The sequence below is a fragment of the Zootermopsis nevadensis genome, unplaced genomic scaffold (genome assembly GCF_977971745.1).
Source record: "Zootermopsis nevadensis isolate Lab colony 2312 unplaced genomic scaffold, Znev_1.0 Znev_ptg000001l, whole genome shotgun sequence".
Taxonomy (NCBI): Eukaryota; Metazoa; Arthropoda; class Insecta; order Blattodea; family Termopsidae; genus Zootermopsis; species Zootermopsis nevadensis.
The window spans coordinates 19741409-19763998 of NW_028259133.1; the positions used below are offsets into that span (position 1 = coordinate 19741409).

Below are 22590 nucleotides of genomic sequence, written 5' to 3' on the forward strand. Positions count from 1 at the left end.
TATAAATGTTGCTTCAGCAGCAGACAGACTTTTGTTTCTTTCGAAAATTTGCAGTTCCCGCTCATAGCTTATCTGTAGTTCACATATTTACGCTTGGTGGAAGCACAATACTACCACCTACTTCGCGAGAACACGAGCTGCTGGTTACGAAATAAGAGCACGTAACGCCTTGAACATAATCGGGGTCATTGCCATCAAAACACGTGTTTTAACTCAGCTGGGCAAGTTGACGGCAAACGTAGAGACATCTCAGCAGGATGCAGAAGAACTACTACTACAAGCACATCAATTATTTATCTATTATTCAAAAGAGATGTCGCAAGAAGTCGTCAGTGGTTGACAAACCACGTGATCTGCTGAACCAATCACAAAGCAGCTGGAACATTTGTTTTCATATACAATCTGTTACGGTGACGTAATCATATCCATGCTCGCGTGTGTTTATATTTTCACATGATGGTTGTGATGTGTTACGTGAATGCTACATTTAGTTATCTGGGTACCGCTATTCTATATTCTGTCGTTCCTTGAGTTGTGCAGATTGTTGGGATTTTTAGATTATCATCATTTAAACATGGTAATTTTGTTCTGGTTTGATGAATTATTATTGTATGGTTTATTCTATCAATTTTTAGCTCCTCTGGATGTAGCAGTCCATGCATTATGTGACGTAAATGTGTGAATAATATTAAATACCTGAACTTTTCAGTATTTTTCCTAGTTATATATTGACGTAACTGAAAACATTGTCTTCTGTAGATCCAAGCATACGTGTGAAGACTAATTATAAAGTTGAATACAAATATCTATGATCAAAACGTGTTTTTCGTTGACAATTTTCAAACCTCAACTGGCCTCAGTGTTTATGAATATCAGTCTACTTTATGGTTCAGTACGGTACGTAGGTGGGTTACAGATTGATATGGATGAAATGCTTGTTATAATTATGTCGTTTTTTAAGGACCTTATATTTTAGGATACCTTCACCCGGTAGATGAAAGTTATGTGAAAATTATTACACACATACTCATTTTTACCCTAAAGATAGATCAAGCATCTTAAAATTGGTCATGGTATATTAGAAGTCGGGGGGGGGGGGGGGGGGGAGAGAATTTTGTAGGTTGAAGAGTAGTTAACCTTCTTACCGACTGAGCTACGGTGCCCATTGGAATCACGCATCTGGTTTTATCTGTGGCGTACATGTAAGCAGTGGAGTGTGGTCGTCATTACCTGTTAACGTCTGCACTTTTTTTGGTGACATTTCATTTGCTCATGGTAATTAATAGAAGGGCAATTTGATCGTGAATCCCATCTACGTTGCTTTCAGAGGTGTAGGTACATCGTTTGTTACTCTGCCTCCTTTGGGCATACTGTGAAGGTCTCATAGAGGTACGATAACGCCTCATGCAATTTATTGTATAAATAGTACATGATTGTGACATGTTTTATAGAGAACTTGTAATTGTATCATTATTTTAACATCATATGGTTACAACTGGTAAATTTTCAATCTTAATGTAGGTGATTTATTACGTTGGTTAATTGGGGAGTTATATCTGGATATCAGGGGAGCCGAGAATTGAAGGAGATGGTAACCACTCATGTGATTAGTATTATCCTGTCTTTGACATATAATCAGAGCTATTGACATCATTACGTACGGGGGTTAAATTACAGATGTATAAATCTTGTTAGAAAATGGTTCAGCTTTGGGAAGCTCAATAATCAAACTCTGAGCTGTTATATTTGAAAACACTATATGCACTGATAAGATAGGATGGTAGGTCTTTGAACTGAACTCCCATGTTGTTATTGTGTAATAGATAATACCACTGTTATGTCAAGAGAAATATAATTGGATACATATTTTTCTAATATATATCTGGAGCAATACTCAAGACTGAAAAGCAATCTAGTACTACATATCAGTTGTTGCATGTTCTAGGTTTGAACATAGAGCCATATTATAATGAAGTTAATAATTTTGGATACAGCAGACAAAGTAGCTGAATGGTCTGCCAGATATGTCCTCAAAAGAATTAATGACTTCAAACCTGGACCTGATAAGTACTTTGTTCTTGGACTGCCAACAGGTAAATAATAAAATAAGTTTAATAATATGTACAAGTTAAAAATGTGTTTTATTTCATTATCATATCCAAGTTGTGTATTCACTTGAAAAACAATGCTTTGTCATATGTGACAATGGAGTAACAACCAGAGGCTGTATGTCATTCTAGGTAGTACACCCCTGGGAATGTATAAAAAGCTGATTGAATTCCACAATGCTGGTAAGATCTCATTCAAGTATGTGAAAACATTCAACATGGATGAATATGTCGGTGAGTTGCGTTTACCAAAACATAATTGTTTTAAAATTAAATTGAATATAAAATTAAAAACTTATGTATTGTAACTGATTCTATTTTCAACTTATAAGCATATGTTTAAGAAAATGTATGAAGATCTGTGATTATCTTTTAAGACTGAATTGATGTAGGTGTGTAGGTATGTGTTTCCAGAATTATGATATTGAACCAGCTTTGGAAACCATCAAATCTTAGAATGACTTCCAAAAAAGATGAAAATGCTTCAGATTTGTTATCGTATGAGATTTGTGAAAACTGTGACTGGAAATTCTAATTACATTATCAATTAATTGAATGTGTTTGCCTTCTCTCTGACAGAGAAGTTGAATGTTATATGAAGCTGGTAGGATGTAAGTATATAAAAATTATTCTTGTGTTTTTCAAAATGTCCTACTGTACAGTGTGTTATATTTTTATATATTACATGTTGAATTCACTTTCTCTCCTCATAGAATATTATTATTTATGTTAGAATTTTCCAAGTGTAAGAATTTGTAACATTGATTTATTTATCTTCTGCTTCTGCGAGTATTCCACCATGTTTTCTGTATATTGAATATGAATTTATTCCGGAAAAGTTGCATATTGATCGGTGTTGGGTTTTTAGATCTTCCTAGGAATCATCCAGAAAGTTATCACTATTACATGTGGAACAACTTCTTCAAGTACGTAGACATAGATCCTGCCAATGTTCACATTTTGGATGGCAATGCTCCGGATCTCCAGAAGGAATGTGACGAATTTGAGAGGATAATAACAGAATCTGGAGGAGTGGAACTGTTCATTGGAGGTGAATAAAATACTCACTGCAGTTAACAGTTTTTCTGTAATGTTGCGCTGCATAGTCTCTTACAAATTGAGCGACGTTTTAGAGGTGCTTACCGCCTCTCATCCTCGCTTCATTTTTACAACTGTTTCTTATGAAAATGTTGGTGTTGATCTTCTGAATATTAACACTGTGCAAACGTGTGGGTAGATATAAACGTTTTGGAGGAATATACTGTCTCCATCTTCAGGTCAGCCCTGAAAATGAAGACAACTTGAAGAAGTGTATTTCTCCAACACTTTGGTACCATTCTTCAAGTCTGTACGACATTAAATCCAGAAGACCATCGACACAAGTTTCCTTTCCTTTTTCCACAAGTTTGTTTTAACACTTTACTTTCAGATGCTTCTAAATAAAGTTTTAAAGGTGTATGTAGACATCAGTTTGTAATATTTATAGCATTTCTCGATCAGGTATTGGCCCTGATGGACATATAGCCTTCAATGAACCTGGTTCGTCGCTGGTTTCAAGAACAAGATTAAAGACACTAGCTCAAGACACTCTGGAAGCTAATGCACGTTTCTTTGGAAATGACATATCAAAAGTTCCTAAGCAAGCCTTAACAGTTGGTGTTGGTACTGTAATGGATGCCAAAGAGGTAGGCTTAATGTCATATTCACATTACTTAAGTAACTAGCGATGATAGGGAAAGGTTTGGGCATCAGTAGCTTCAAAGTCCACCATCTTGTTTAACTGGCAGCTTACTTCATCTTATTGAAGTCTTTGTCTCAGAATTATTCAGAACAACAAAATGATAATTGTTTTGTGTCTCAGTTATTAGTGTTTCTTAAAGTAATTGAGACATTAACACTTTTTTAGTTACATATTTTAATTAAATACCAGTACATTAACATATTATGAATTAATGAAAACTCTTGATATGTTTATTTTCAATATAAAATTTAGGAAAGTTTATCCCCTTTTAGGTGTGCCATCTTTTAAAATTGATCTTATATTTAAGAAACCATTAATGTGTTCTTGTTTATATCACTTTATATGATTTAAACACGCAATGAAAATAATTATACAGCCATAGTTCTGGAACCAAAAGTGTATTTTACTTACGAAAGATTTAGGGTACTTGGTCTACATGATTGTGTTGCATTTTTCTTCAAAATGCATACAGAAATTTCTCAGAATTCACATCAGTACTAAACTCCCCAGATATATATAGGTTTACATGCAGGTAAACCTAACCTCATTCTGTGACATGACTATTTTTCACTTAAATAGTAAATTGGCATAAATAGCTGTGGAAGTTGACACACCTTTAAGACCACAAACAAACATGACATATTTCTTGATGAACAGGTAATGATTCTAATAACAGGAGCTCATAAGGCATTTGCACTGTATAAAGCAATAGAAGAAGGTGTTAACCACATGTGGACGGTATCGGCATTCCAGCAACACAGGCATACATTATTCATCTGTGATGAAGATGCCACTTTGGAACTCAGGGTGAAGACTGTCAAGTACTTCAAGGTATGTGAGGTGTAGAAGTCAATACGATTTAGAAACAAAATATTACATTTAAATGTTGAACTTATCAAATTAAGAATTTGTATACTTTTGTAGATATGATGAAGCTGGGTGTTGAAATAGGAATTGTTGTGCTTAATGTTTATTTAAAACAGTGGTCCCCAAACTTTTTGTGCCTATGGGCACATTTGAGAGTTTATGAGATCGTGGCAGGCACCAATTAACAAAGCCAAATTTTCTTTCCTCTGGACAAATAAGATATGGACATGAAAAGGTTGGGGATCGCTGTGTTAGGTAGTATATTCACCTGTAGTTTGTGCTGTTGTTCATATTGCAGAATCTGTGGACTGTACATAGTGGATTGGTTGATGAACCATGGCCTGACTTTGGTGATAAATAACAGCTCTTATCAGAACGCTGTAAGAATCGCAGCTATGAAGAGCTTAATTTTTCCAGTGGAGCTGCTTTTGTTGCAGAAGTTACTGGTGTAGAGGAGCAGATATCGGCGTCTGTTTGACATAATTCGGTAAACTGGCAATATTATTAGCACATCAGGTGATTGTTTCTGTCTCTTACTCATTCGGTGTGGGGGACATTTTGTTTCATCTCTTTATTTAATAGTGTATGTATTGAAATTTGAAGAATTCCTTCTTTTTTTTCCCATTTTATAATGTAATGAATTTATTGTTTCTGTTAGTAATATAATATGCGTAGTTAATTTTACTTTATTTGGTGTATTTTTTTATATATATTTATGATTAAGAACATGTAAGACAGTAATAATTACTGAAATTATCCCAAGGTATTTTGTCTTCTTTCTACATCAAGTACCCATAATAATGTCATTTCTGGCTTTGGTGGTGTAATTTTAAAGCCAGTATGAAGCTTGGAATTTGTCGTCATTTGACATTAAAGGCATCTTAAACTCTGAGGATAAGTAGCTGGAATTATGCTCACCATGTTTATCAAATTTCAGGGTTTTTTTTGTAAGGAATAAATATTTACGTAATCATCTCTTGATTCTTTGTTCATTTCTTGTCTAACCCAGGTTTTCTTGTAAGATACATATTCATATAAGTAGGGCAGTCAAAAAGTTCCCGGAATTGTGGTATAGCACTGTAATTTTAGGACATATGGCAACGCTTACATAATCACCTTCAAAGTAGGACCCTTGCGCACACACACACTTGCTCCATCGATCCTGCCGTTGTTGGAAGCACCGGCTGAAGGCTTTGTTTGGGATCTTCCGGAGTTTGGCCATCGCATTCGACACATCGCTGGTTGTCCAGCAATTCCTCGCTGAGAAAAGCATTCCCGTCATCACCCAACCACCATACTCTCCGGATCTCACTCTGAGTGACTTCTGACTGTTCCCTACTCTGAAAATGGGCCTCAAGGGGATGTGTTTCGCAACCATGGAGGACATCAAATCGAACTCCGGAAGATTCCAAACGAAGCCTTCCGCCGGTGCTTCCAGCAATGGCAGGATTGATGGAGCAAGTGTGTGTGTGCGCAAGGGTCCTACTTTGAAGGTGATTATGTAAGCGTTGCCATATGTCCCAAAATTACAGTGCTATACCACAATTCCGGGAACTTTTTGACTGCCCCTCATATATATACCACACTGGTTGGAAACTTTAATAGACAATAGATTAGTATGTAGTATTTTTTTTTCTTTTTGTATCGAAGAAATAGCATAAATATGAGTTTGATCGCAGTTTCCAAGGCTGTACGAGGTGCGATCAGAAAGTTTCAAGACTGTGTCAATAGAGGGCGAACCGGATGTAGTACGAGCTTCTGCCACTAAGGGGTTGGGCCTACATTCATAGTGAATCAGTGTGCCAGCCGGCATCATCGAATTAGCATTTGTTTCTTAGTTACGGGCGTTTTGGTAGTGCATTACACCGACCCTCCTGCGATTGCGGATTTTCATGAACAAAGAGTGTGCATCAAATTTTTCCAACTTCCTTTCTAAGGTTTCCTCTTCCCAAAGATGAAAATTCAGCTAAAGGGAAGGAGATTTGAGACGATAGAAGAGATTCAGGCAGAATCGCAGATGGTGCTTGACAGGCTGACAAAGAAAGATTTCCAGGCTTGGCAGCGGTGCTGGGATCGTTGTGTTCACTCCCAGTGGAACTACTTCGAGGGTGATGGATGAATTTAATACCTGAGATAAGTGTACGGGTTTTTATAGGCGCAGTCTGGAAACTTTCTGATCGCACCTCGTATATCTGAAACTTTTATATTTATGTAGGAAATCCTACTGTAGATTGTAATTGATAGTGTGGCGTGGCCATGTATCCCTTAACTCTGGTAAGTGCACTTATTTCTGTGCCATCCAATTTCCAAACGTGTGTTTTTGAGTTATAATCAAATGTATTCTCATACTTGCAGGTGATTGAAATGTATTTGGATGTATCTGTGACTTAACCTTCAGTAAATGGAAGAGCATGTAGGGTATTCAGGTATATATTGTGACATATTTAAATACTGTATACTATTTTTATAACAATGTAATTTTATGAAATTTTGTATTGGCCTATTGTTCTATTGTACTTGCTTGAGACTTATTGTTATTGTTTTTGTTCTGCAATGACACTTGCAATATTTTGGGGGGATTTCATGCATGTACGGAGGCATAAATGTTTATTATTACAAATATATTAAATTTATTAAAAAATTCATGGATTTCATTAATTTCTGTACCTTTATGCTGAGATTTCAGAATACATAACATTCATGAATGACTTTATCCAAACAGACTCGCACAATACCTGATTTATGTACATGAATAATACAATAAATAATGAGATGATATAATAAAAATGAATTGAAAGTGATTTCTGTTCTTTGATTATTAACACACACACCTTAGTGATGTTTTTCTTCTCCCTAAAATTAACAGCCCTTCAATGAGTCCTTAATACACAATGGCTTTGATTAGCCTTCCCTTGAGACCTGCAAGAAACCAGAAGTCAGAGAGAAAAGTTAAGATATTCTGCAAAAAGAAAAATTATGAGATCGACGTTTTTGTTCTACAGTTTTTAAACAATATTGGAAAGGTGTAGTCTTTGAAATAAACTGACATTCCACAGGTGTTGAACACTCCTATTTAAGGCTTTATGATTTTGTAATAATTTGGTAGTATTTTAAATATAAGTTTAAAAGTTTTGTATATATTTTACATTGTCTGTTTCTGTGGATCACACATCATATATAAATGAATAGAAAGGTAATTGAAATTGTGCATCTTATAAAACAAAATGCCAATGAAGTTAGAACTCGTACAAGTGACAACAAAAATAATGAATTGTCATGGGTTTGGAGAGCTCGTTTCTATAAAAAAAATTACTGATAAGGATATGCACAGTACTTTAAAGATAACAGAAGTTGACACAACGTGTCATATTTTTTATTGGGTTTGAAGGTCAACTGGTATAAAGAAATGAAAAAGCAAATTTTTATCAGTTTCCAAATGAATATCATATTTCACTGCTTGTGTAGATTCCATTACAGTCTTCTACAGAAGTAGAACAAGAGTTCATTAATTTTGTAAGGTTTGTAATTTTTAATTAATTTTGAATATACATTAATCATTTTAACAACATTGAACAAAAAGGTGTGGTTCTGAATAGATATATTTCTAAATACAGGCATAATTAGAACCTTCTTTCATAGATTATTGGACTTAATACACATGGAATGTGATTATAGCAGCATCGAATATTTCATCTGCATGGTGAATTTTCAAAATGAGAAAGCCTTTCATTTGTCATTGTGTAGATGTATGTATTGGGTCTGTTCCAAGTTAATGCAGAATAACACAGTTTGTGTCCTGACCTAAGATTTTCATGAAATTTGTTGAATTTGTACACTACAGTCTTCAAAATAATGACATTTTTCCAAACATTATATTATTTAAATATAATTCTGGTTGTATGCCTTTTCATATTTATTTGGATGTCAGTGAGTAGCCCTTTCCGGTTGTATATTAGACTTTAAAATTTGTTTATTTATTTTCAAGGCCATGCTGATCAGTTCTTTGAACTGTTCTACTGTCCAGTACTGAATTTATCAATATGTTAACTAAATAGTTGTCAGAATATTATTCTTGAGCATTCTGTCTCTTATTATTATCCAAATATCCATTTACAAATACATTTTTGTCCATGCCTGTGGTGGTCTTGTGAGTTGACATATTTGAACTTGTAGGTGAATATTAATATTTTAGAAGAACATACTGCCTCAAGCTTCAACATAATATGCTCTTCCAAAACAGTGGTACCCACCTAAAAATTCAGTGTCACAACCAAGAACCATGGGAACCTGGATTTATATTGTTATCGAACACAATACGCATTTATACATATGAAGATAGGGTTATATCAGGAACTGCCAAACTTTACAAGCACAAATTGAAGGTCTGTAGATTGTGCACATTGTATGCAATCATTCAATTAATAGACAGACACACTGTAAGTGCCTCCTTGTCAGTTATAATATACTTTGCCGTGTGGTAGTTCATTGTAAAACTGAAGCTCCATTGTATAAGAATTTGAAGGTTCATACATCAAGACATTAGTAAGTCATACATAGTTGCCTGTCACCTTGTTATGTCATTGTTTACGTGATGCCCGTGTTACCTGAAACACGGTAGAATTAAAAGAAATCCTTTTGTCTTCCTTTCTGCTTCTAAATAAACACAATCTAGAAATAATATAATTTTCATGTTTTGAATGTTAAAATTTTCAATAGTCTGATATTTTAATTTAAGGTGTTCTCTAATTTGTTTCTTTCAGATATTTGGTTGTTAAGCAATAAAAACTGAAAATGGCGTGTGACAATCACTGTGATACATATAAGTTAACAAAACAAGAATTTGAATATCTGCTCTCCCCACAACTGGGATCTGATTTGAAAGTGTTGGAATTCAAAATGCAGGCACTCACTCAGCCTGGGGATAATTATGGTAGCACCATTTTAGCTGCAGAACTTACCATTCAACAAGGTCATGAACAAAACACGCTCCCATTAGTGGTGAAACTGGTACCACCATCTGAATTCCTTCGTGAAGCATTTGATATAGGAATTACATTCAACAAGGAGGTGAATGCATACAAGCTTGTAAGCCCACAGTATAAACAGCTACAGATTGAAAAAGGAATACCCGAAAGCAAACTTCTAGACGTATTCCCAAAGTTTTATGGCGCTCGTACAAACACACAAGGAAATTCAAATGCAAAAGCAGATAACACAGCGGTTCTTATTTTGGAGAATCTAAAATTAATTGGGTATCACACTGGAGATCGCAGGAAAGGGCTTGACCTGAAGCACATGGAGCTGGGAGTGAATAAATTGGCTCGATTTCATGCACTGTCAGTAGCGCTTAAGATCTTGAAACCAAACACATTCAAAGAGACAGTTCTGAAATCTTGTGATAGGTATGTCATAGGCGGGGTAACAGATGATGAAGTGGCAGAGAAATGGTTTATGTCTACATTCACTGATGTGAAATGTATTCCTGAATGTCTGCCATATCTGGAAAGGATAGAAATGAGTATGCGAGAGGACTTAAACGAAAAGAGAAACCCTTCACCTCCTCCTCCTAAAGAGCCATTTGCTGCATTTGTTCACTGTGACTTCTGGGTGAATAATATGATGTTCTTGTATGAAACCGAAGATAATGATGAGAATCAGCCTTCCAAGATTAAAACTCCAATCAATATGAAATTTGTTGATTTTCAGGTCACACTCTATGACTCTCCAATCCGTGATTTGATATTCTTCATATATAGCAGTGCAACAATTGATGTAATAAAGCACCACTGTGATGATCTGATAAGGCTCTATTATAATGAATTCATTGACTGTCTCAGTGGTTTGGCATGTGACACCAATCCTTTCTCAATACAAAATTTTCAAGACGAGCTCAATACAAATGCTCCAAAAGAATTTCACCACCTCCTCTACATGGCAAAAATTATTTCCGCTGATGAAAGTCAAGTGCCTGAATTGTCAGATTGTGACGCTGATGCAATGTTCAAATCCAATTTTGGTGGTAAATTCTATGAGGAAAAATTCAAATTTATTGTAAAGGATTTTGTACAAAGAGGATGGCTGTAATATCAAAGTTTTCTTCTTCTTCTTCTTCTCTAAACTGTTTACACTTCCATGGTTTAGCTATTAAGCAAACCTTTAAAAGTCCCTTTTCCCATAACCTCAATCTAGTTTTTGTCTAAGTAAACATGTATGTGCTTCATATTTCTTCTTACTCCATGAAGCAATCTCTGTTGTCAGTTTCTTCATTATATATTTTCTGTCCACAATCATTGATGCTGTAAGAACAATAATTTAGATTATCAGCAACTGCGGTAACAGCCTTCCACATCCTAGGCCCATTGGCTTGTTACAGTCTCAAATTTACTTCAATATTATCTTTTTATGCTTCCCAGAAGTGTTACAGTATCATGATATACTCTTGTTATTGTGTTTTTAATAGCATTAACACTTGTGTCCTGTACATATTCATTCTTTTTTAACTGACTGGTGCCTTCAGATGCAGAAATGTATACATTTTAGAAAATTAAACAAGATACTTTCAAGCTACAAGTGATTCTGATGATATTTCTCAGCATTGTTCCAATTTAAGCATAACTGTTACACCAATTCCAGGTTAAATCAATGTAATTAAACAATGATATGTATAAAATATTTTTATTAATACAAATATTTAATAATAAATATAGCACATCATTTTTAAAGGTCTTGCTTGAAGTGATTGCAGGTTCATGTAATGCAATTAAACAGTATGACAATTATAATTTTCATTAATGTAAATATTTAATGTCTTGAAAGTACATAAAAGCTATTTGTTCAAGTGACTGTTTAGCAGTACAGCTGAGTTAACAAGAGAACGCTGTGAAAGTATGAAACTGATCTGTGATCCATAACATTTACAAAGAACCAACAAGATAAACCGTGTTAATTAAACAGACATTAAAAGAAATAAACACCAGTCTAAGAGATCTTAGAAATATCAATGAAAAGTGCCAAACAACACACTTTTTATTAGGTAATCATATTGTGCATCAATCTGATATTACAGAATCATAAACAGATTAATTATTAATAACATAAATGCACATCCGTTTATCAGTAATTTGTCAAAAACATTTGTAGATTAAAAGAGGATTATGTTACAAAAATATCAAGCTTCATGTATTAATGAGTGTATGTCAGAAGTACCAACAAAAGTATTACAGACAGATACTTATGAATGTTAAATTAATTTGTGAAACCATCTTAATAGTGGTTAATATGTTACCCTTGATTAAAGGTCTCGGATTGAATTCTGATGAACATGCCATGCATACATTCCCTGACTTCTTTATATTTAATACACTGTGGTAAGTCATGTTCTGTTAATAGCAACCATACCAGTGACCATTCTTTCTTGAACATATGTAAACTGAATTTAAGGTTAGAATGAGCAACGAGGCAATTCACGGTACTGAACGCATTCACAATAGCACAGTGTTCTTTTAACAACAGTTTTTCGCGCGAATTACAAAGTATAAGACGTAATTTTTATTAGAGAAACAAATAATGCTACTATGTGATTATGTTTGTGAAAATTAAACATATTTTCAGAATTTTAAAGATAACATAATTGAAATGTATGTTTTATTTCATATTATCTTATGCTTGTAGCTGTTTTCCTTACCGTGTGGGACTCTTGATATTGGTTTGAGGGAAGCTTGAATAAATTTATACTTATTTCTAAAATGTGTAAAGGTGAAATACAGAGATCGTATTTTGAATACTTGTTGCACAGTACTATTTTGTTTGAAATGGCTGTATTAAAATATTCATAAATTAAAACTATATTGTATTGTTCACTGTTCTATCAGTTATTTTTGGTTATGTATATGTTTAGCATTTGTACTTTTACTATACGTGAGATGTATCTGTAAAATTAAGCAGTGAGTGCATCTTGTTTGTAACACTAATTTGCAGAGCGATTCTTCCGAAAACAATTTGTTTCGATGCCTAACGTGACAACGAATGTAGTAGTATGAAACTACTGTGGTTGATGAGGGGAAAACATTTTTGAGGTTAGTGATAATACTTAATTTCAAACTTTGCTACTACATTTTGACAAATACTTAAAATGGTGGCATAAATTACATGTTACAATTGAAACTTTGAAATATCTCTGTTTATACCATAATTAATTCTGATATTATTCCAGGTGCTAATCTGAAATATATTGATATAATGGATAATGGAATGTTGGAACGTAGGTATAGAGTACTTCGTAACCACTTGGATGACTTGGGTTATTGGCAGCCCTTGTTAGTAGAATCTCTTCCCTTGGTAGAAAGGCTTGTATCAGATCTCTTACATACTACAGAAAGTTTACGTCGTTATAAAGAATTGGCACAGAGAAGTTTAGAGGTATAGTGTTTTACAAGTGGATAGAATTTGTTATTACTGTGAAGATTGTAACTTCACACCATATTAAATAATATTTAATGAGTTATCACTGATTTAATGTTAATATTATAATCTAAGTAGTATAATATTTTATGTTACATGAGTATTAAATGACAGTATATTTTTTATTTTCACTGTGGAAACAATTGACAAACTTTCAGTTGTTTGACTTCCTGTTCTTGTTTTTTGAAGCTAGTTGGCCATGTTATTTTGTAAAGGCTTGTGTATTCATACAAAACTGAAAGTTCAACAAGAAACCTGCATGTGGTAAAATCATAATGTTATTTGTTTATGTCAATGTTTGCTAAGACATGTACCACAGAGCACATTAATTCCTGTGAAGATAATTGCATATGGAAGTTAATACAGAAGCCTATGTCTGTATTGCAGGAATGTGGCAATCTTGAATTAGTATCTGAACCATACAAGCTTGATAATGCCAGACTTGTTAAAGAATGTAATGACTTACACATGAAGTTATTGCATCAAACAGAAGATTCTGATAAGAAACAAAAAGGTGAGATGCTAACATCTATTGCATCATTACTGTGAAATCCTTCTGAAAGTGCTGTGTAAAACTATGCATGTAAATGTAGCAGTTGAGCTGGTTTGGTAAAATATTTTCTTCAGTTACCCAAACATACATAAATTATGGATACATGTTTAATGTTATATTAATTATCTCTAGACTGTATTACAGATGCATCTGAACTGTATTATTACATAGCTATTAGAAATAAATACCTATCTTACTGCCTGGTGGTATTAATTCTGGAGCCTTAACAACACAAGCTTTATGTCACAAATTTGTATTTTATTCATTCTGATATTGGCCTCTTATCTATGCTTTTGTCATAGAACAAGGAAGAGCATATTGTCCATTTTATAGTAACTTTTCATAATGAAAATTAGTATATTTAGTTTTTTTATATATGCTATATATTCTTTCCATTATAGATATGTAACACAAGTTCTCATTATATACAGTTATTCATTTACTTGTTTATATTTATTTGCTACAGTTTAATTTTTTATGAGATTAAGAAGCAAATTTAGCATCCATATGTGCTTATTGCACACAGTGATTTTGGCATTGGAGGATGTGTAAAATTTCAGGAGTTGTTTTAGGTTTCCTCTGCCAGTTCTTTATATGATATGCAGTGATGATCCAAAACTATCTATATTTATTCTTTAATTTGGTGTATGATTAAATAAAGTAATTGCTGTTACTGAGTAAGTAAGTAATTTCAGTTATATAAATTATATTATGAAACATAATTTTTGTGTATGTACTACAAACATAAATTTTGAGGTTCACATATTCCAACTATGAACTCTGCAGTTGATAGGCAATGTGGTAAGTTTTTGAATTGAGTAATAATCTTTTCTTCAATGTTTCTAAATCTAAAGTCCTACATTTAATATCATTCTGTCTGCTTGCTCTTGAATATCAAGATATTTGTTTTTGTAAAGAAATTTTATTTTTCCTTCTTTTATATTAATATATTACTCCCTTTAATTTAGACTTAAAACTTCGAGTTCGTAAACTAGAAAGCGATAATTCAGATCTTCAGTTCCTAAGTTCACAGCATATAGCAAGAATTAAGGCCTTAGAACAAGAATCTGCCCAGAAGACTCGTAAGATACAACAATTACAAGGAAAAAGTGCACCCACAAATATTTCTGGACCTGGTAAGAAATATTTTAATTATTAGTTATTTAACTGATTTATCATTTTGTAGCAACCTTCAGGAATTTGTCCAAACACCTCTGACAGTTATTTTAAATATACGTAATCTGTTAGAAAGATACAGTTTCCATGATGTCTAAAAGTGATGTGTTAATATAGTAGTGAATATTTTTCGTAGTTCTGTCAGAAGTTTTAGACCTGACAGTGGTGGGGAGGAACTGTAGTGGTCAACATTGACTTCGGTGGGTACAGGAGACACTAATCTCATGTCTTTTTAGGAAAAAGAAAGTTGAACGTGGAATTTTTATATGGTTTATTACAGAATATGAATCTCTGGGTCCCTTTAAGTTTATATTACTGAGTTTTCGTGTTGTGTGTTACTGATGTTACTGGAATATCAGAAGGTTGTTCAGTAAGAATGGAATTCAAGCTGTGTAAAACAGAATGTTTTTATGTTGATTATCTGTGCAAACTGAGGTCATTTTAAATCTGTTATCTGAAGGAAATGGATTACAAGTTGTAAAATAAATTGGAAAGTTATATGTAAACTAACTTCTTGATTAGCAGAGTTTCTCTGCTAATCAAGAAACTTTATGCCTTGAATGGATGTGAATTATTATTACTGTCATATGCTTCAAGATACATATTGTTTTGAAATTGAATGGTGTAAAGGTCTGAAATAATTTTAACATATAATTCACAATTTCAGTTTGTATATGTTTGTGTTTTCCTAACTTCTGAAGTGTAAGACTGTTGCTGCCAAGGGTTGTTGTGACTTGTTCAGGTGGCAAGAAAAAGGTGTTTGCTAACAAACCTCAAACAACATTTGAATTAGATCCCCAATTAAAACTAGGAAAGTCTTGTCAAGAAGAGCTAAGAAATGTATCATCACAGGCAAAGAGTCCCTATACTTCAGATATGATGGAACTAGCAGAACAGCGAATTAGTAACCTGACTCAAAGGATAGACATTCTGGAGGAGGAGAAAATGCAGCAGTCAGAAATCATTGCCTCATTTAAGAATCAGGTATTTCTGGGGTTGTATTTCTTATTTGTACATGTACTTGGTTATCATTATTTAATACCTGTAAACAAGATATAACAATAATCGTATCTTAGTTTGTCTCTACATTCTGTTTTTGAAAAGATGTTAACTGATTTAGTTTATTATATTTTGAAATTTTAATACATGAATTAGTACATTTTTTGGTTTGTTTGCATGTTCATATATAGAATTTTTAACATTCTTTTTCAAGGTTTTGGGATTATTTTAATATAAATTATTATTTTTAGTAACATGTTAGTATTTGCATTCTACTTACATTTTGTTTAAGTGTAATGTATTCACTACATGAAGTTTTGTTTGTGTGATATGACTTATCAGTATTAATCTCAATAAAATGTCCGTACATTCTTTTGGTGTATAGCTAAATAATCGAGACAGGGAAATTCAGCGCCTCATGGGTATGTTAGAAGGTGGTCGACCAGTTGATGCTATCAGAAAGGACTATTGCCACTGCACTTGTAAAGATATTACTCTGCAACTTAACGCTATGTCTGATGAAATTAAAACACTCGAGCTTAAGAAGGAAGAACTGGAGCAACAAGTCAAAGGTGAGAATAAGATTCAGAATTTCCTAGAGGAAACTTGATAAGGATGAGAAGGCAGGAGACTCACGCCACTTTATGGTGAAACAAAAGAAAAGTGCTGTGTTCTAGTTGGAAGATGAAAGCGGTATATTCTTCCAAATGGCTGCTATGTACCTGCAAGTGCACATGGTGTTACTATCCAGAAGACCAACATCAATATCTCCATTGCTGTGAGAACTTCAAATCTCATGCAAGAAAATTTGATTTGAATGCAATTGACACATGTGGATTAGCAAGTAGGGACACAATTTGGTTTAGAAAAGATGGTAAATGAAAAATTATTGTCATGGCTTCAAGTTAAATATACATTTCTGTCTAACGTGGCAGACGTGGTAACCATTTGTGACATCAGATGGTTTCTGATTGTCTTTTTATGTCTGTTGGTTTCAGAATCAGTCGCAAGTCAGCATGAGGCAATGAGTCGAGCAGTTATGCTAGCCGATCGTAATAAACAACTTGAAAAGGAGTTGCATGACATTGATCAGATGGCTTTAGCAGTTGAAGCTGAATGCAATTCTACTGTTAAAGAGAACTCGATGAGAGTTTCCAAAATTCAGGTAAGAAAACCTTGGGCATGGCGAGAAATGTAGGATGTATCAACCAACCTATAATTTTACATATCTTCTCTTAGTTGTTACAAGAAATGCTTTTTTACATCCTTAAAGGAAGCGACAGTTCAGCTTGTAGTATTCCATGATGTTGTTCTGGTTCTATGCCAGTATTTTGGAGGAGCATGCTGCCTCTCTTCATAAGGTCAAAACTTGAAACACTGGTATACAGCCATGGTGCAACAACCCAGAATACCACAAACTGGCATGAAAACCTCCAGGAATTACAGTTGCGTCCGTTAACAATTTATGCACGGAGTATAATATCACTTGTCATCTTTGCCAGGTAAAACTGGAAAACAGTTTAATGCAGATTCGTGACTTAGAGCAAGAAGTTTTAGAACTGAAACGGAATAACCAGGAACTCCAAGCAAGCATGGAAGGTACAAGAAATGAAAAGCACCATCTTCAAAGGAAACTGGAAAGTGCTCTCGACGAGAAAAAGAAAAATTCAGACCGCATCAATGAACTTACCATAATTGGTATGTGAGTATTCTAAAAGAATACATCTTTTTGTTTAGTTTTGGTATATTTTTTGTGCAGGCAAATCATTATTTGTGATCCATGTAACTCAAGAACCTGTTAGTTTGTTGGCAGCCCATATTAAACACGACGTACGTACTAAAATTATCCTACAGTTGTTGCAGTTTTCTAACACACCTGTAATATTTGTAGCCTGAACAATCAATTGTTAATTAATGACACATTTGGAACTCAAAAATAGTAAATTGGGAAATTCTAGTATGCCAATTTACAAATCCAGTGAAGGAAAGTTAAATCACATAAATGGATCACTTCTGTACCAGTTACTGCTGTTTCTATTCCCTGTTAATCCGGAATATTATTACTAACATTGTTTATATTAAAATTCAGGTATTTTACTTAATCAGCATCCTTTATTCTGTCAATCATAGACCAATCTGACATTTACAGAACATGGCCTCAATAAAGAGATTGAACAAATGATACAAGAAACAACTTTACAGAAGCGCAGAATAGCAGAACTTGAAAGCCAGTTGACATCTAGAGTGACTCATCTTGGAAAAATGTCCGACAAGTCCCAGAAGAAGGTACAACCAGAGAAGAGGCAAAAAAGTAAAAGTCCAATAAGTGCTCCAAAGGATCGAAGAGGGGACAGTATTCCCAGGCACGCTTCTTTAGAAAGAGATGTCAATGTGAGATCCAGTTTATCTGTTTGTAATCTTAGTTACATGTGCTTTTGTGAATGCTCACATTTGCAGACTTCAGTTTGAACTTCTTAGGTGTTTTTCACACTGTAACATGAGCAAAGAACACCTTATGGGCGCATTCGTATCTGTCTGTCACATTTTCCCTGTGGGGGGTAGGCAATCTGCATGACTGGGGGTCATTGTTAGAATTCATTGTTGAACAACAATGACCTTGGACTCATTAATACAAGAATTAAAGAGTACACTTTTCAGTCTTGGACAAGTATAACCAACTAACGGACTAACTGCATGGAGAAAAGTCCTCCTTCAGAAGCTCAGCTAGCCAAGAAATCTCATGTCTTTTATGGAACCTGAGGGTTCAATACCATGTTCATAAAACCCCGCCAGCAGACCATATCCTGGGCCAGATGAATCCAATCCACGCCTTTTGACCCTGCTTAAATTTTCATATTTCTTGGTGGACTAGGAATGAATTATTTCCTTTGTCTGCAGTATGAAGCTTTGATCGAGAAACTGCAGTCAGAGCGAGATTTTTACCACAACGAGTGGCTTTCTTTGAAAGAACAGAAGAGAATCGCTGTTACCAGTAATAATGTAAGTGGTGGTTTACAGACCTCAGCCCTGAAGATGTTGGTAGTATGTTCCTGCATGACAGAGGCAATTTTTCCCTTAGCCTCTGCATCTAGACCATATCTGGGGCCCACCCAGCCTCCCGTCCAATGGGTACTGGTGGTAAAGCGCGGCCAGGGCATGATGCCGACCACTCATCCCTTTAAAGTGCCAAGGTTAAGAATGAGTAGGAGTTATACCTTCTCTCCCCCCGAGCGCCTACTTGGCATGTAGCAGGACAGCCTTACTTTTTTTTTTTTACTTTCAAAGGATTTATTATCTATCTTTATGTTATAATTTTGTGCTGGTTCTGGCGATGATCAGTATATACATATTTTTCTCTATGTTTACTTCTAGACTAATCTCCTTTCTAGTGTCTAACAGAGGTTCTGCATATTTATTTATGGTATTTATGCTTTTAACCAACTCGGCAGCAAGCTGATGTGTCTTATTCAGTTTTAGTCCCTTCTAATTCTTTTACCTCCCCAATAGCATATTCTAAAGCAAGTTATAAATCTTCTAGTTTCAGACCTTTCTGGGTAGTAGTGTCCGTGCTAAAAACGTGTTTACTTTCTTTATTAAAACTAATAGAATAATTTCTATGACAAAAATGTGTTGTACCCTAACAGTCCAATGAACTGCGACGCAAACTCAATGAAAAGGAGCAACAGGTAATGGAGTTGCAGCAAGCAAATCGTGATTTACTCAAGGAGAAAGAGATTCTAAGATCTTGCATCGATTCTCTGCCAAATAAAGAAACGCATTCAACGATGACATCTCCTTGTGCAGATCCAGCTAGTGGAATGTCTTTGAAGGTAATTGCAAATGTTTATATTTTCAGGCGTTCCCTTAAATAAAGGTTACAAGCTTTTGTGTCTGAAGATATTCCTTTGAATAAAGGGAAGATTCCTGTGTACTGTTGGACAAATCGAGGCCACTGTCGCGTCGTTGTTGGACAAAACCGGGTTTTCTTATTTCTCTCCTTTTTTTACTTGAAATTTATTTTGACATGCATTCATTAACTTTAATTTAAAATTCTGCATTCTAGTTGTAAAGTATGAAGCAATTAAGAAGCTCTAACTAGACTTACTATAATTTGTATTAACATTTAACAAAAGAATACAAGTAAATGTAAGCAGCTTAACCTAGAATCCAAGAGAAAGAAGACAGTGAACGACGTATAAAGCAAATTATTCGTAAGTATTGGTTAAGGAAGTTTGGAAAATTAAATCAGTGCTGAAGTATTGTGCACCTGAATAAAATATGGCAAAGGGTAATATTACTTACATAGTTTCATTTCCTAGAATGTGTTTATATTGTTACAGTTTTAATAGGTACCATTGCATCTTAGGCAACTGCGGAGAGACGTAATTGCAAGGAAAGGAAAAACAGTGCAGATGTGGTCATTGGTCAATAGGCCTGATTCATATAAAAATATATTAGCATTATCTGTCTTTAAATGGCTACACATCCATTTATAAACTCCATGATGGTACTCTTATTTCTAATGATATTTTGTTTTCCAGGCCTTAACAAGACGTCTAGAACAAGAGCGTGATTTGGCAAGAGATCATGTTGAACGTTTGGAACAGGAACTGGATGCTCTTCATGAACGTCTTAAGGTATTATTGTATGTTTCAGAGCTACAGAAGATAATATTCTATAATGTTTTCTAGCTACATACTCTTTGTTCGTATATCACTTTAATGTTAAGGTATACTCCTAATTAACTAACTAACCAGATGGCTTACCGAACCCGAAGGTCATCACCGAATTAACCAAAGCCCTCCATCGGACCCTGTCCTGGGCCAGAAAAATCCAGTCTCCTTCAACTCCTATCTCCCATAGATCCTGCCTGATATTATCCTCCCATCCATGTCTAGGTCTCCTCAGCAGTCTCCTCCCTTCAGGCTTCCCAACCTCACACCTCTTATCCCATCCACGTGCGCTACATGCCCCGTCCATCTTATTCTTCTTGACTTAATCACCCTGACAATATTGCCCACCATTAGTATCATTACATTTTTGACAGACGTGTGCAACGAATTTATATACATATATACATGTTGCTGGTGAAACAGCCGTACTGATAAATTTTGTCTTTACCATACGCATCGTTGATTTAAACCCCCAAATTAAGTATCACAGGTGGACTTTATCTGCGGGTATAATTGTTTAACAGTGCTACTTCCGGGCATTGTCAGCTGGATGGTATGCAGTCAGTGATGCATGGTCAGTGAAGGTTAATTTCAGCCCTCAGACCCTTAATGATTTGCTGTATGGAGTCATTTATCTGCCCTGGGTCATGTAAATTTAATCCAATTTAACTTTTTATGGATTTTATTGTTATAACAGAATATTTGTTATAATGGGATATACCACATGAAGATGATGAGATCTTCTGTTGTACATTCTGTTCACTCCTCTCTGATGTTTTGATACTTGAAGTACCTGTATTAAGGTTAATAATTAAGCTCTGTGATCAAGTAGGCACAGTGGGAAAGTACAGTCCACAGACCAAGAGGAAAGCCCTGCTAGGAATTCGATATACGCGCATGCGCAAGATTTCGCGGTGAGTGACGACCGATCCTAAAAGCATTCGTTCCACAACCACTGAACGAACAACATACGACAGGCTTTCATGTGTTCTAATGGGTACAGCTTTAAGATTACCTCACAGTGGCACAGCGATTCCCCCTGCACTGACCCAGAAACGACTTCTCCCCGCAGGGCTTTTCTCCTGGTCTGTGGACAGTATGTATGTGTTTGTGTGTGCTTGTGTATTAGATTGCTACCGAGACTCAAGTGACTGAACATGCTCGACTTGAGAAGACCGTAAATGAGAGTGAGGAAAGAGTACGCAGATTGGAGGCAGAGAGGCGGGAACTCTTGGCTTCTCAAGGATCTCAGAACGCAACTGTCTCTAATTTCGAGATCCAGGTCAAGTCATTACAGAGTCAGCTCTTTACCGCAAAGACAGAACTAACAGAACAGCGTGCTTTATATAACCAAATTAAGTAAGTATAATGGATATTTCCGTAACAAAATTTTCTCCTTCTTTTATTGTTAATTTGCCCGTCTGCATTCTTTTCTACTCATAATTATAATAAATCATGCTGTCTGATGCTGCGTAACCTGTGTAATTAATGTGTGTCGTTAAAAAGACCGGATCAACGAGTTCTTAGACTTGAAGCGGCAGTTTTGTCACTTCAGTGCTATAATTGGTAGTTTTAATAAGAGATTTGTTTCAAGATTTACCATTAGCCATTTTGTCAATAGCTGTCTCGAATGCCATAGAATAGTTGTAGTTAATTTGACGGTAACATTCTGTCTGTGTTATTACTTAGGACCCTGCAAGAACAGACAGATCGGGCACTGGCCGATTCACAAGGAAAACTTATTAAATCTGAAATGGAACTCGCAAATTGCCAAGAATGTGTCAGACAGCTGGAAGAAGATCGAGCGAGATCGGACCAAGAGGTAGCTCGACTGAAGAATGAAATTTCTGTTATAAGAGGAACTTTGGCGCAGGTTGATCAAGAAAAGGATGGTCTACTAGTAAGTGCATCAGATATAATCAATTACCATATAGCTAAGTCACTTGTCTCCATACACCCAAGAAATTTGATTTTTTCAAAAGTAATTTTTTTATTACATAAGTTTGGGTTAAA

At 34.9% G+C, this 22590-nt stretch overlaps 3 protein-coding genes across 14 annotated transcripts in view; all 3 read left to right on the top strand.

Moving 5' to 3' along the window:
- The first annotated feature begins 425 nt into the window (after positions 1-425).
- Oscillin (glucosamine-6-phosphate isomerase Oscillin) lies at positions 426-7517 on the top strand. 5 transcript variants are annotated; one of them, XR_015534341.1, is made up of 8 exons: positions 1183-1389; positions 1946-2093; positions 2241-2342; positions 2977-3159; positions 3609-3793; positions 4507-4680; positions 5015-5232; positions 7072-7517. XR_015534341.1 is itself a non-coding variant. In XM_087345824.1 (7 exons), the coding sequence occupies exons 2-7, from the start codon at positions 1970-1972 to the stop codon at positions 5075-5077; spliced, it is 831 nt and encodes a 276-aa protein (XP_087201950.1). In that variant the 5' UTR covers positions 426-577; positions 1946-1969; the 3' UTR covers positions 5078-7517. The 5 variants fall into 5 exon arrangements, 4 of the variants coding, with proteins under 4 accessions (XP_087201950.1, XP_021916500.2, XP_087201937.1 ...); XM_087345824.1 differs by lacking the exon at positions 1183-1389 and adding an exon at positions 426-577 and having other exon boundaries at positions 5015-7517; XM_022060808.2 differs by having other exon boundaries at positions 1182-1331; positions 5015-7517.
- A 581-nt stretch (positions 7518-8098) lies between these two features.
- On the top strand, positions 8099-11286 carry LOC110828250 (uncharacterized). 3 transcript variants are annotated; one of them, XM_022060797.2, is made up of 2 exons: positions 8099-8234; positions 9477-11286. In XM_022060797.2, the coding sequence occupies exon 2, from the start codon at positions 9508-9510 to the stop codon at positions 10798-10800; it is 1293 nt and encodes a 430-aa protein (XP_021916489.1). In that variant the 5' UTR covers positions 8099-8234; positions 9477-9507; the 3' UTR covers positions 10801-11286. The 3 variants fall into 3 exon arrangements, with proteins under 3 accessions (XP_021916489.1, XP_021916492.1, XP_021916491.1); XM_022060800.2 differs by having other exon boundaries at positions 8125-8229; XM_022060799.2 differs by lacking the exon at positions 8099-8234 and adding an exon at positions 9180-9258.
- A 122-nt stretch (positions 11287-11408) lies between these two features.
- Positions 11409-22590, top strand: part of LOC110828247 (Centrosomal protein 135kDa) — a 31665-nt gene continuing 20483 nt past the window's right edge. For 3 of the 6 annotated variants that reach the window (XM_087345758.1, XM_022060790.2, XM_022060791.2), the window contains exons 1-13: positions 12478-13134; positions 13564-13690; positions 14698-14865; positions 15648-15889; positions 16290-16476; positions 16903-17069; positions 17407-17602; positions 18054-18295; positions 18803-18904; positions 19549-19734; positions 20446-20541; positions 21707-21936; positions 22267-22477. In XM_087345758.1, coding sequence (XP_087201884.1) covers positions 12955-13134; positions 13564-13690; positions 14698-14865; positions 15648-15889; positions 16290-16476; positions 16903-17069; positions 17407-17602; positions 18054-18295; positions 18803-18904; positions 19549-19734; positions 20446-20541; positions 21707-21936; positions 22267-22477 — 2334 coding nt within the window. In that variant the 5' untranslated portion in view covers positions 12478-12954. The other 3 variants (XM_087345731.1, XM_087345742.1, XM_087345721.1) reach the window with 3 other exon arrangements.